General features: G+C 47.9%; 1 protein-coding gene across 4 annotated transcripts in view; it reads right to left on the bottom strand.

The window, feature by feature from the left end:
- The window catches only part of LOC119966456 (protein adenylyltransferase SelO-like), a 101,928-nt gene that overhangs the window by 83,743 nt on the left and 2,930 nt on the right, over positions 1–15,255 (bottom strand). For all 4 annotated transcript variants that reach the window (XM_038798165.1, XM_038798164.1, XM_038798163.1 and 1 more), the window contains exon 2: positions 5,159–5,277. In XM_038798165.1, coding sequence (XP_038654093.1) covers positions 5,159–5,277 — 119 coding nt within the window. The remainder of the gene's footprint in view (positions 1–5,158; positions 5,278–15,255) is intronic.

The raw sequence follows: 15,255 nt of genomic DNA on the forward strand, positions 1-15,255 counted from the left end.
GGCCGCTGGGCCTTGTCGCTGGCGTCAAGGCCCGGCGCGCCGAGAATGACGCGGCCGATGCGCGGCTGACGTCATGACGGATGACGGCAAACTCGCACAGACGTGGCGGCTTGATCTTGTGGGGCGGCGGAGGGGAAAGAGTGCGTCCCATTGAGACACCAGCCCGACGATCGGTGGGCACCGATCGCGGGCCTGTCCCCTCCCGAGCACGGTCATGGTGCTCAGTCCCCTGTACACCCCCCACAAGTGCCAAACGGGCATCTCACGCCATGTTCATGACGGCAGCGACCAGGTGTGTTTGCCGCCGTCGTGAACCGGTCGCGAACGGCAGGCCGCTCGGCCCATCCGGGTCGTGAAAAACGGCGGCCTGCGATTTTCCAAGTGGCGCGTCGCAAAACGCGACACACCATTTTGGGGGGGTGGAAGAATCGCGGGAGGTGCGAGAGCGGACCTCCCGCGATTCTCCTACCTGGCGTGGGGAGCGGAGAATTCCGCCCTATGTTCTCTCACCAGTGCTGAATTGCACCTTATTTACGCTCCCACTGGTGGCGCAACTCAGGAAGCGATTCCCAACCCTTCGCCATACAAATTTGTGCCTGGTGAGGATTGCGAGTGATTCCCGATAGCACGTTCCCGCGGCCGGCAATCATCCTCTCGCATCGCAATGCAGCAGCCCCCCTACCCAAGAGCGCAATTTTTTGGGTCCCTCCCTCCTCAGTATGGGGGTAACCCGACCCCCCATCCCTCACCCAACAGACACCCCTAAATAGGGAGAGCCCCACAGAGATCCTTTAAATTAAGAGACCCTACAGAGAGCCCCCCGAATAAGAAGCCCCCCCCATAGACCCCTGTCAGGAAGCCCACAGAAGAGAGTGCCCTTTCAGGAAGCTCCACAGAAGAGAGAACCATGTCAGGAAGCTAGAGAGCAGTCCAGACAGAGGTAATGAAAAACAAAATCACTGCTAAGCAGTGACCTGGGCAATATACCTGCTGACTCAGACAGAGGAAGCAGCACACCAAACAGAGTGAAGTGTCGTCAGTTTCTAGTTGACCACTTCAAAGTGACTCAACCATGGAGGGAGATTAATGAAACAATGCTGACAGCTGTGTATGTGTGAAAGTTGTCAATCACTGTCTAGTAAAATCAATATCAAAGAGAAATTAATGAATGGCTTGCAGATCAAAGATCAGAGTGGATTTAAACCCAGCTGACCGGTTTTCTGTTTCCTGGATTTGACAGGTGCTGCTTCCTGTGTCTGAGCCAGCAGGTGAGTGCTAAAGCAGTGATTGTTTTTTTCATTACCTATGTCTGGACTGCTCTCTAGCTTCCAGACAAGGGGCCCTCTACTGGGGGTCGGGGGGGGTCTCTTTATTTAGGGAGTCTCGGAGTGGGGTGGGTGTCTGGTGGGAAGGTCATGTATTTTGGGGGCTGGGAGGGTTGCCCTCCGATGGTCTTTGCTTGAAACTCGGGCAACTCCTTTAAAGTGTTATCGCTTGGCCCATCGCAAGGTCCACCGCATCAGAGCCACGTTTGCTAGCAGTAATTCTCGCCATGTAATTCCCGGCCCAGAGGTTCAGAGAATCACGCAGGCCCAGAGAATATGATACCTGGACGATTGTGGATGCAAATGGTTAATTACCCATTTGCATCCCTCACTGACGCAGGTCACAAACCTCAATCCCGACTCCAGCACGGGGACCGGAACATCGGAAACATTTTCCCCACATGCTGGATTCTCTGCCTCATCGGTAACTCCGCTATCAGCGGCATGAAGCAGAGAATTCAGCCTCTTTCTGTCATTGGGAGACTCTTGGAATCTATTTTTAAGGAAGCAGTACCGGTACATTCGGAAAGTCAAAACGCAATCCATCAGAGTCAGCATGGTTTTATGAAGGGTAAATTGTATTTGACTAAATTGCTGGAGTTCTTCGAAGATGTAACAAGCAATGCAGATAATGGGGGTCCTGCAGATGTTGTGTTTGGGGACTTTCATAAGGCAATTGATAAAGTACCCCACAAAAGGTTAATACACAAGGTCAGATCCCATGGGGTTGGGGTTAGCTTGGGTAGAGGATTGGCTAACCAACAGAAAGCAGAGAGTGGGGATAAATGGGTCTTTATCTGGTTGACAAGCTGTAACTGATAGTATGCCTCAGGGTTTGGTCGTTGGGCCCCAACTATTTACAATCTATATTAATGACTTGGATGCAGAAATAGAATGTATTACAGACAAATTTGCAGATGACATAAAAATAGGTGTGAAAGCAAATTGTAATGAGGAAATAAGAAATTCATAAATGGATATGAATAGGTGAGGTGAGTGCCCAAAATTTGGCAGATAGAATTTTACGTGGATAAGTGTAAGGTTATCCATTTTGGTCAGAGGAATAAAAAGGCACCTTATTATCTAGATTAGGAGAAACATCTAATGCTTCAGTGCAGATGATATCTGGATGTCCTTGTGAAGGAATTGGACATAGTATGCGGTGCAGCAGGTAATAAGGAACGCAAATGGAATTTTGGATTTCATTGCTCATGGATGAGAGTATAAAAGTAGGGAAATGCTGTTGCAATCGTATAGGACACTGGTGAGACTGCATCTTGAGTACAGCGCACTGTTTTGGTCCTCTTACTTGAGGGGGGATTTTTTAAAATTGATTTGCAAGATGTAGGTGTCACTGGTTAGGCCAGCATTTAATTCCTATCCCTAGTTGCCCTTCAGAAGGTGGTGGTAAGTTGTCTTCTTGAACTGTTGCAGTCCCTGAGGTGTTAGGGAGGTTCAAGGATTTTGACCCAGAAACAGTGAAGGAATGGTGATACATTTCCAAATCAGGGTGATGAGTGATTTGGAGAGGAACCTCCAGGTGGTGGGGTTCCCAGGTATCCGCTGCTCTTGTCCTTCTGGATGATAGTGATCGTGAGTTTAGAAGTGCTGCCTAAGGAACCTAGGCGAGATCTTGAGTGTATCTTGTAGATGGCACACACGGCTGCCACTGTTCGTCGATGGTGAAGAGATTGAATGTTTGTGGAAGGGGTGACAATTAAGCAGGCTGCTTTGTCCTGGTTGAGCTTCTTGAATGTTGTTGGAGCTGCACTTGTCCAGGCAAGTGGAGAGTATTCCATTACATTCCTTACTTGTGCCTTGTAGATGGTGGAGAGGCTTTGGGGGTCAGAAGATGAGTTACTTGCCATAGGATTCCTCGGGAGTGATTCTCCGCTCCCCACACCGGGAGGGAGAATCGCGGGAGGGCCCCCCGACTAATTTCACGACCCCCTGGCGCCCCCCGCGCGGAAGAATCGCCGCTCGCCATTTTCCACGGCGACCGGCGATTGTCCGACCCGGATGGGCCGAGCGGCCTGCCATTCGCGACCGTTTCACGATGGCGGCAACCACACCTGGTCGCTGCCATCATGAAATCGCTGTAAGATGCCCGTTTTGGGGCTTGTAGGGGGCCTGGTGGGGAATGAGCACCACGACAGTGCTCAGGAGGGGACAGGCCCACGATCGGTGCCCACCGATCGTCAGGCCGGCTTCTCAATCGGACGCTCTATTTCCCCTCCGCCGCCCCACAAGATCAAGCTGCCACGTCTTGCGGGGCGGCTGAGGGGAAAGACAGCCACCGCGCATGCGCGGGTACGAGCTGTCAGCCGTCGTGACGTTAGCCGCGCATGCGCGGGTTGGAGCCGGCCACTCTGCGCATGCGCGGCTGACGTCACATAGGCGCCCCCGTCGCATCATTCTCGGCGCGCCGCCTTGACGCAGCGTCAAGGCCCAGCGGCCGAGAATAACGGAGCGCCGCTCCTAGCCCCGCGGGTGGGGGTGAATTCGGTGAGAGGAGCGGGCTCCGAGGCCGTAGTGAAGCTTGGCTGAGTTCACGATGGCCTTCACGATTTCTCCCGGGAGTGGAGAATCGCGCCCCTCGTCTCTGACTTACTCTTGTTGCCACAATATTACTATGGCTCGTCTAGTTCAGTTTCTGAACAATGGTAACCCCTCAGGATGTTGATTGAGGGATTCAATGATGGTAATGCCTTCGAGTCAAGGGTTAGATCCTCTCTTGTAGGAGATGGTCATTGCCTGGCACTTGAGTGGCGTAAATGAAACTTGTCACTTGTCGGTCCAAGCCTGGATAATAGCCAGATCTTGCTGCATTTGGACATGGACGTTTTCATTATCTAAGGAGTCGTGAATGGTACTGAACATTGTGCAGTCATCAGCAAACATCCCCACACCTGACTTTATATTGGAAGGAAGGTCATTGATGAAGCAGCTGAAGATGGTTGGGCCTAGGACACTACCCTGAGGAACTCCTGCAGTGATGTCCCGGGACTGAGATGACGGCCCTCCAACAACCACAACCATCTTTATTTGTGCCAGGTATGACTCCAACCAGTGGAGAGTTTTCTCCCTGATTCCCACTGACTCCAGTATTGCTAAGGCTCCTTGATGCCATACTCAATCAAATGTTGCCTTGATGTCAAGGGTAATCACAAGGGACACCTAATCTCTGGAGTTCAGCTCTTTTGTCCATGTTTGAACCAATGCTATAAGGAGGTGAGGATTTGTGACCCTGGAGGAACCCAAACTGAGCGTCAGTGAGCAGGTTAGTGTTAAGCACCAAAAGCAGAAAATACTGGACAATCTCAGCAAGTCTGACAGCATCTGTGGAGAGAAAAGGGGGCTGATGTTTTGAATCTTGATGACTCTTTGACACGAAACGTTAGCTCCCTTTTCTCTCCACAGATGCAGTGCTCCGAAAGCTAGTGTTTGAAACAAACATGTTGGACTTTAACCTGGTGTTGTAAGACTTCTTGCTATATTCTCAGTCATAGAAACACGTCAAATCAGTAAATAGGAAATTGAGAAGAAATGCTTGAAAGCTAGAATAAGCAAAATCATTCCATAAGCAAGTTTTAAAATGCCATTCTTGTATTGATAGAAACACATAAAAACAAAAGTAAACAATACATTTTGCTGATTTGATGTCTATTAATGCTCAGTTAAAAACAGCACAAATTTAGCACACCAGTTTTATTCAGAATACAGACAGCACCAATTAATTATTACATTTATTAATTTAACTATTAAATAATTTATTTATTCTAGATGTAATGGATCAATGCAGAGACCACAGTGATTGAAAAACATATACTAACCTTTGATACTGCTACCAGCTTGACTGCAGACTTGAAAGGTTCTGGCTGAACAGCTGAAAAAATACAATCCCTCACCTGACGTACATAATTTTCTTTGATAGGATCAAGTGGAAAAGATTCTGTAATAAATACAACGTTTTTTTTTTGTAATTTTCATTATTATCAAAATGGAGTATTCCTCAATTGAGGTCAAATTTGTTTTTGGCCACAATTCTATGCTTCTCAGCAAGGCAAGATTTTCCCCTCTTGACTCCCTCCCTCCCTCCCCCCCGCTCCATCCCCAAAAGAACAACTTTGAACCCCTCAAAGTTTCTCCAGCTAACTGTATTTTGCACTGTAGCCCAACCACTGACTGAGGGTGAGGAGAAGGAGTAAAAGAGATAGGGAAAAGAGGAGAAAGGTAAGTGGAGGGAAAGAGAGATGTAAAGGGGGTGGAGTGATAGTGAGGGAAAGTGAAAGGAGAGAGATGGAGCAATGAGTGAGGAGAGGAGAGAGGGGAAACAAAAGGAGAGCGAGATGAAGTGCAGTGTAAGGGGGAGAGAAGAGGAAGTGTAGAGAGGAAAATTGAGAGAGGAAAGAGAGGGCAGAGGGAGAGGATGAAAGGCGATAGGACGTTAGTGAGAGAAAAAGGAAGGAGAGTTTGAGGAAAGGAGAAAGCAGAGAGGGTTCAACACAGGAAACTACCCAAAAGTGCAGAAAGATTGCCCAGCTAGGTCGTGCTCACAAAATACAGGACATATCCAACCCAGCCAATTAAAGTCCAATTGGTCTATTTTTTTTTCTTTCTAAATTTAGAGTACCTAATTCTATTTTTTCCAATTAAGGGGCAAATTAGCGTGGCCAATAGACCTACCCTGCTTCATCTCACTCTCCTTTTGTTTCCTCTCTCTCCTCTCCTCACATTATGCTCTATCTGTCTCCTTGCCCTTTCTCTCACTATCTCTCCAACCCCTTTACACCTCTCTTTCCCTCCACTTACCTTTCTCCTCTTTTCTCTATCTGCATATCTTTTTGGGTTGTCGGGGTCAGATCCACACAGACACAGGGAGAATGTGCAAACTCCACACAGACAGTGACCCGGGACTGGCTTCGAACCAGGACCTGGGCGTCATGAGAAAGAAATGCTAACTACTGCACCACCGTGCTGACCTCAATTAGTCCACTCTTAAGCATCAGCAAAACGATGGAAGGATTTGTGACCAGTGCTATCAAGCAGCACTTACTCAGCAATAGATTGCTCACCAACAGTAGCAAAACTGGAATCAAAAGGAATTAGGGGAGAGACTCTCCATTGTTTGGAGTTGCACCTAACACAAAAAAGATGGTTGTGATTGTTGGAGGCCAATCATCTCAGCCTCAGGATATCTTTGCAGGAATTCCTCAGGGTAGTGACCTAGAGCCAACCATGTTCAGCTAATACTTCAATCGTCACTCACGGAATATGGGAACCCGGCACAGTTACAGATTCAAAGTTTTTTTTAATTTTTCCAATTAAGGGCAAATGAGCGTGGCCAAATCTGCACATGTTGTCTGCATGGGTTTCCTCCCACAGTCCAAAGATGTGCAGGTTATGTGAATTGGCCATGCTGAATTGCCCCTTAATGTTCAGGGAAGTGGGGAGGGTGGCACGGTGGCACAGCGGTACTCTAAAAAAAGTTTTAATGGCCAGCGACGTGCACGTTCGGTAATGGGATTACGGGGATAGGACGAGGTTGACACACGATGGGTCTGTACAGACTCAATTGGCCGAATTACCTCCTTCTATGGTCTTTGATCAAACCCGGTGCGTGAGACAGCCCTTCTATCATAAGGTCAGAAGTGGGGACAGTTGCTGATGATTGTGCAGCATTATTCTTAATTCTTCAGCGTTATAACATGACAGGAGGCCCAGGCCTGAATACAATTTACTCAGATGAGGGGGCAGGGCTACCCCCTTTTCCTGGGACTGCTGGGATATAAATATCCAGGCTCAGTTATGGGCTGGGCGCCCTTCGGGGAGTAGGAGGAGTGTGTAGTTAGGAGAATAAGTGTATAGGTTAGGTGTGTAGTCCAAAGATGTGCAGGTTAGGTAGATTGGCCATGTTAAATTGCCCTTAGTGACCACAATTGCCCTTAGTATTGGGTGGGGTTACTGGGTTATGGGGATAGGGTGGAAGTGTGGGCTTGGGTAGGGTGCTCTTTCCAAGAGCCGGTGCAGACTCGATGGGCCGAACGGCCTCCTTCTGCACTGTAAATTCTATGAAATCTGAGAATAAAACAGAACTTTTCTATAGTCATCGCTTCAGAATAGTCGCTTGCCTGTGACTTAATACTCTGATACTGAAGCAGTCTGTGCCTGCAGGCAGCAACATCTGGACAACATTCAGGCTTAAGGCTCACACCACACAAGCACCAGACAACGAGCATCCCCAACAAGGAAGAATCTAACCATTTCCCTTTGAAGTTCAACAGCAATATGATCAAAATCCTGGTGGTTACCATTGACCAGAAATGTAACTGTACCAGTTCCATAAATACAGTGGCTATATGAGCAGGCTAAAGGCTGTGAATTTTGAGGTGAGTAGCTCATCCCCCGATTCTAAAGCCTGTACACTATCTAAAGACATGTCAGAAATGTGATGCATATTCTCCACTTGCCTCTAAGTGCAGCTCAAACATTATCAAGAAGCTCTACACCACCCAGGACAAAAGGCATCTTTCTCTTTTAAATATTTCTTCAGCTTTCAAAACTCCATGTACAGTAAAATCTTTATTATATGTTTAGTCTGGCGAATGAGAGGTGTCAGATAACAAAATGAAGGCCAGAACCTACGAAAATTGGCAACCACAATTGATTGCCACACCTTCTTATTTACCTTAGTCTGGAGCTGCAAATTTCTCACCCTGGCTCCAGCCCGGGTTTGGTGAGAAATGTGCACTGCACCCGGTTCCCGGGTCCTTTCTATGCAGGGCTGTAGTTGGTGGGTTAAGTCCCCTTTTTCTGACACTAGCTGTCATAAACCAGATACATTTAAAGGTCCCAGCCACTTTGAGCCAGGGACAAGGTAAATGTATCAGGTAAGTGGGTGAGGGGTTAGGGTGATTGTGGGGTGTGGGAAGGGTTGGGCTTTTGTTGTCTGGTCAGGAGGTAGTGGGGGTCAGGAGGGTTGGTGGGAGTGGAAGAATAGTTGGCCGTTGCGGAGGGTAGTTGGGGTGGGAAGAGTGGCAGTAGTCAGGGGCTGAGGGTGTAGTTGGGGGAAGCGAGGACTGGTCAGGGGATGGGGAGGTAGTTGGGGGCGGGGGAGCTAGTCGGGCTGTCCCGGGGGGGGGGGGGGGGGGGGGGGGGGGGGGGGGGGGGGGGGGGGGGATTAGAAGTGGTTAAATCGTTCTAACATTTCCTGGGTAACTATTCTGCTAAGATAGCAAAAAAACATTCAAAGTCTTTGATTTAGATAGGTGTATTAGATGGTTCCACATGCAGAATAATTGCCCATCAAATGTTTAAACTTCCCGGGTAATTACCATGCAGTCTTTGTATGAGGACTTTGGTGGTGGTGGCGGGGCTGCCCCCTCAGCACATCCATCTGTGGCAAAGTACTAGAAAACTAATCCCTGCAAATCGGAAGTTTACTGGATGAGTTTAACTGTGACGTAAGTTTACCATTACTTCTCAAATTGTACTCCAGATCCGTCCTACCCACACAACCTAAACTACTTGGATGCAGCTGTTAGAAGGAGGCATAACTATATGGTTCAGGGTGGAAGATATAGGAGGGATGTCCGAGGTAGGTTCTTTACGCAGAGAGTGGTTAGGGTGTGGAATGGACTGCCTGCTTTGATAGTGGAGTCGGACACTTTGGGAACTTTCAAGCGGTTATTGGATAGGCACATGCAGCACACCAGAATGACAGGGGAGTGGGATAGCTTGATGTTGGTTTCGGATAATGCTCGGCACAACATCGAGGGCCGAAGGGCCTGTTCTGTGCTATACTGTACTACTGTTAACCTTTATACCCCAAATTGCTTTATAGCTCTTTCACTGGCATTTACAAGGAAGTAAGTTGCTTTGTTTATTCACATCCTTTGGCATCTTTTCATCAAGTGCACCTTTTGGCAATAACAAACTAATTTTCAAACTTCTGTATTGCTGGCCACCGACAAACACTGACACAGTCCCAAACACCTCTTTGGGCTTAAACATAGGAAATAATATGATGGCTGCAATGTGCTTTATGACCATATGCCCACAGTAATGAGATTTTTAATTTTGTTATTTATGTTTAATAAAATAGTGGTATTCATGCTCATAAAATCAGCAACTCCATCATGGTTTATGTAATTACTCCTCACAAAGAAAATGTGCGTAATTTGCTTACTGTTGATGACAAAGGTGTTAGAACATAAGAACAAGCAGCAGGAATTTACGCCTGCTCCTCCGTTCAATAAGATTATGGCTGATCTCAAAATACACTTTCCTGCTTGTTCCCATCAACCTTGTCACTCCTATTGTTGAAAATCTGTCAATCTCAGCCTTGAATAAATCTCTCTGGGGTAGAGAATTACAATCTTTATTAGTGTCACAAGTAGGCTTACATTAACACTGCAATGAAGTTACTGTGAAAATTCCCTCGTCACCACACCACGGCGCCTGTTTGGGTACACTGTCGGAGAATTCAGAATGTCCAAATTACCTAACAGCATGTCTTTCGGGACTTATCGGAGGAAACCGGAGCACCCGGAAGAAACACACGCAGACACAGGGAGAACATGCAGTGTTCCAAGAACACACAGCGACCCAAGTGGGAATCAAACCTGGGACCCTGGAGCTGTGAAGCAACAGTGTTACCCACTGTGCTACCATAATTCACCGAACAAGCAACTTGTGGGAGGAAACAGGAGCACCCAGAGAAAACCCACGCAGACACAGGGAGAACATGCGCCCACTGGCTCATTATTATATTTCCTAGTTATAGATTCACTCATGAGGGAAACAGCTTCTCATCATCTACCTGGTCACACCCCCTCAGAACTTACATACGGCAATAGGTCACCTCTCATTCTTCTAAACTCCAATAGGTATTTCCCCAAGTTGCTCAGCATAAGACAAACCCTTCAATACAAGAATCAACCTAATGAACCTTCTCTGAACTGCCTCCCTAAATAAGGAGATTACAACTGCATGCAGTACGCTACATGCATGTCACTAATGCCCTGCAATGTTGTAGGAAGATTTCCCTACTTTTATACTCTATCCCCTTGCAATTAAGGCTATTATTCTATATGCCATCTTCCTGTACATACATGAATCACAAAAGTTAGCATGTATGAGGACACTTGGATTCCTCTGCACAGCAGCATTCTGTAGTCTCCATTTATTTTTTCCCTATTAATCTGACCAAAGTAGATAAATTCAATTTCCCACATTATACACCTGCCAAATTATAAGAAAAATATGTTTAAAATATAATAGCTGTTTACAGCTTTCATAATTTAAGAAACAAAATCCATGCTACTTTTAACTTAATATAAAAGCAAAATACTGTGAATGCTGGAAATCTGAAATAAAACAGGAAATTCTAGAAAAACTCAGGTGTGGCAAAGCTTCTGCAGAGGTCGTACACACTTGAAACATTAACTCTATTTTCTCTCTCCACAGATGCTGCAAGACATGATGAGTTTTTCCAGCATTTTCTATTTTTAATTATTACTTTTATCTTAGTCTGACATTTGAAGTTCAACGTACCACAACAGGGATAAAAGATGCCGCATTATAGCCATTTGTGCATGAGCTAGAGAAATGAATCATCAGTGAGTGACACCAGACTATCAGAACCACAAGGTATTTCCAAAAATTATGAACACACAATCCATCCATTTGAAACAGCAAATAACCCAGTAATTTTCAAATGTTATGCCTTTCTCAGAGTTACAAAGCCAATGAACAGAGTGGACAGGACAGGTCTTTAATCCATCTCCTTCCTTGTTCCAAAAACAAATTCAAATTGAATCCAATTCATCATCCCCACAAGAATGGGCAGCATGGTAGCACAGTGGTTAGCAGTATTGCTTCACAGCGCCAGGGACCAAGGTTTGAATCCCAGCTTGAATCACTGTCTATGCGGAGTCTGCATGTTCTCCCCGTGTCTGCGTGGGTTTCCTCCGGGTGTCCTCCCGCAAGTCCCGAAAAACTTGCTTGTGAGGTGAATTGGACATTCTGAATTCTCTCTCAGTGTACCCGAACAGGCACTGTTGTGTGGTAACTAGACCTAAGCTGACAAGGACAGGCATTACACCTGATCTCATGTTTGATCCTACATTAGATCTTAGCAAAAAGGTCAAGAAACAAGCCAGTAAATAACCTAATTTTTAAATTATGTTCTTAAAGTTACAAAGTTCTTAAAGTTGCAAAGCCAATGTGCAGAGTTACAGGGCCTTTAATCCATCTCCTTGCTTTCTCCAAAAACCAATTAAAATTCAAATTGAATCCAATTCATGGTCTCCACAGAGAGACATACAAGATCCAAGTTAGCAAGGAGAGGCATTGCACCTCATCTTGGGTTTGATCTTAATAATAATCTCTATTATCACAAGTAGGCTTACATTACACTGCAGTGAAGTTACTGTGAAAAGCCAATAGTCGCCACACTCCAACACTGAGGGAGAATTCAGAATGTCCAAATTATCTAACAGCATATCTTTCGGGACTTGTGGGAGGAAACCGGAGCACCCGGAGAAACTCACTTAGACATGAGGAGAAGTAGACTCCGCACAGACAGCGATCCAAACCGGGGATCAAACCTGGGGCCCTGGCACTGTGAAGTAACAATGCTAACCATTGCGTTGGTGTTTCCACATATTTGTGATAATTTTGTAGGTTTATGGCGGTCACAGATCTCAAAGAAATATAATTTCCCTCAGCCAAAACGCCGAGGTTGACACTATTCAGTAAAAATACTTTACCTATTGACTTCCGGTGGCGGCTATGAAGGAATAGGTCGCACATTTGATGGCTCCCCCTCTGGTCAGACTTTTGGACCTTTTCCGTTTTTCTACCGGACTTGAATTGTAAAATGGATGTTAGTGGCAATTGTTTACTGAATTCCCACTTCGGTGCATGGAGAGAAGGACTTGAAGTGTTCATAAGAGCAGGAACAAAAATATAGAGAAGGCTTGGGCTGTAGCTGCAACAGAAGACAGCATGGCGGAGGTTCGGACCTCTGGCTTGTCAACCCAGCAGTCTATAGAGCAGCTGATGCAAGTCATTCAGGAAGGCTTTGCTACGCAGAGACGAGACTGCTTGGACCCGATAAAAGAGTCGATTGATCGGTTGGAGCATAGATTGGACGCTCCGGATCAGGCGATCCAGAAGGTGGAGAAGGCGCTGGCTGAGCAGGAGGAACATCAGACTGCGGTGGAGCTGGAGGTGAGGATGCTGAGGGACGAGCAGAAGAAGCTCCTGGAGAAGGTGGAGGACCTAAAGAAAAGGTTCCGCCGGCAGAACCTAAGAATCGTCGTGCTCTCGGAGGGGTCCGAAGGAACGGACGCTGGGGCATACATCACAGACATGTTTGTGAAGCTGCTGGGGGATGGGCATTCTCCTGCCCCTTGGAGGTGGATAGGGCTCACAGAGCACTCGCGAGGAAGCCACGAATGGGAGCCCCCCCCCCCCCCCCCCCGAGGGCAATGGTGGTGAGATATCACAGGTTCTCGGATAAGGAGCGCATTCTACAGTGGGCCAAGCAGACACAGAGCTGTAAATGGGCAATAGCATCCTGCGGGTTTACCAGGACCTGAGTGTAGAGGTGGCCAGGAGGAGAGCAGGTTTCAACCAGATCAGATTGATCCTTTGTAAAAAAAAGGGTGAAGTTTGGACTGTTATACCCAGCCCGTCTCTGGGTCACGTATGAGGATCAGCACTTCTACTTCGAGTCGCCTGAGGGCGCGTTGAACTTTGCAAAAAAGAAAGGGCTGGTGGTGGATTGAGAACTTTTGAACTTGGCTGCAACGTTCATGTTTTTGTTTTTTCTTTTTGTTTCTCTGTTTTTGTAAAAGGTTTCTCGTTTTGCGTTTCATGGAATATGTTTGTGATGCCGTTTGCATTGATTTGGAACCAGCGGTAGAGCTGAGTGAGTTAAGGTTTTCATTTTCACTGTTGGGGGATGGATATGTGCTTGTCTTGATCTTGGTGTTTTTCTGTTGGGCAATTGTGTTGGGATTGTTTGATGTTGGAGTTTGTTTGTATGAGTTGGGGGGGAGGGAACAATAGGTGGGAGACTATCTGGCACCAGGGATAGGGGCCACCAAGCTAGCTGGGCGAGCTAGCTGTCGGAAGCACAGTAGGGGGGTGCATATGTATGGTTTAGTAAAGGGGTTGGGTTACAGGGTGTTGTTACTGGAGGGAGAGGGGGGGTGAATGTTCTGCTGATGAGGGAGGGACTTGGGCTGAGGGACAGAGAGGAGGTTGGGGGCGGGGGCTGCCTGGGGAAGGACTGGTGGAGGCGCAGAGGCCGGGCTGGAAGCGGGCCTAAAAAAGGGGATGGCTGATCGCAGGGGGGGGGGGGGGGGGGCAGGCAATGAGCCCCCCAACTAGGCCGATCATCTGGAATGTTCGAGGGTTAAATGGGCTGGTCAAAAGGGCTTGTGTGTTCTCGCTTCATAGGGGATTGAAGGCGGACGTGGTAATGTTGCAGGAGACGCGCCTTAGACTAACAAACCAGGTTAAACTGAGGAAAGGCTGGGTCAGTCAGGTCTTTCACTCGGGACTAGATTCAAAGACTAGAGGGGTCGCGATCCTGGTCAATAAGCGGGTGGTGTTTGAGGGGGGTAGAATAGTCTCGGACGTTGGAAGTCAGTACATTATGGTCAGTGGGAAGCTAGAGGGGGTGCAGGTGGTATTAGTAAATGTGTATGCGTCAAATTGGGATGATGCAGAGTTTATAAAGAGGATGCTGGGGAAGATACCGGGCCTGCATTCGCACAGGTTTGTCATGGGAGGGGACTTCAGCACAGTTATGGACCTTGGCTTGGACCAGTCAAGCTCGAAAACGGGCAGGGTGCCAGCAATGGCAAAGGAACTAAGAGGGTTCATGGAGCTGATGGGGGGGGGGGGGGGGGGGGGGGGGTACTCAGCGATTACAATCTCAGACCATGCTCTGCACTGGGTTGACCTGCAGGTTAGTAAAGACAGTAACCAGAGCCCACACTGGAGGTTGGATGTGGGACTTTCTGCGGATGAAGGGGTGGGTGCGAGCGGCTGAGGAAATGTATTCAGAACTACCTGCAGGTTAATGACACGAGGGGAAATTTCAGCAGCGGTGGTGTGGGAAGCACTGAAGGCGGTGGTCAGGGGGGAGCTGATCTCGATCCCACAGAGAGAAGGTGGACAGGGCAGAGACGGACCGACTGGTAAAGGAGAAACTACAGATTTATAAGAGGTATGCGGAGACCCCAGAGGCAGGGCTTCTAAGGGAACGGCGGAGGTAACAGGTGGAGTTGAGCTTGCTGACCACAGGGAGGGCAGTGGAGCAGCTGAGAAAAGCAAGGGGGGCGATCTATGAACATGGAGTGAAGGCCAGCAGAATGCTTTCACAGCAGCTTAGGAAGAGGGAGGCAGCTAGGAAGATAGGGAGAGTAAAGGACGGAGATGGGAACCTGGTTGGTGATTCAGTAGGGGTGAATAAGGCGTTTAGGGATTTCTACAGCAGACAGTACAGGTCGGAACCTCCTACGGGGCCGGAGGGGTTGAGGCACTTCTTGGAGGAGCTCAATTTTCCAAAGGTGGATGTGGAGCGGGTACGTGTGGGGGCCCTAATCGGGCTGGAAGAGATAGTGGAGGGCTTGAAGGCCATGCAGGCGGGTAAGGCCCCGGGTCCGGACGGGTACCCAGTGGAGTTTTACAAAAAGTTCTCGGGGATATTGGGGCCGGTGTTGTTGAGGCTGTTCAATGAGGCAAGGGAAAGAGGGGAGCTGCACCTGACACAGGCAACAATTTCACTGATTCTTAAGCGGGGCAAAACCCAGAGCTGTGTGGGTCCTACAGGCCGATCTTCCTGTTGAATGTAGATTCCAAGTTGCAGGCCAAGATCTTGTCCTCCAGGATTCAAGATTGTGTTCCAGAC

This window comes from Scyliorhinus canicula, chromosome 5 (genome assembly GCF_902713615.1).
Source record: "Scyliorhinus canicula chromosome 5, sScyCan1.1, whole genome shotgun sequence".
NCBI lineage: Eukaryota > Metazoa > Chordata > Chondrichthyes > Carcharhiniformes > Scyliorhinidae > Scyliorhinus > Scyliorhinus canicula.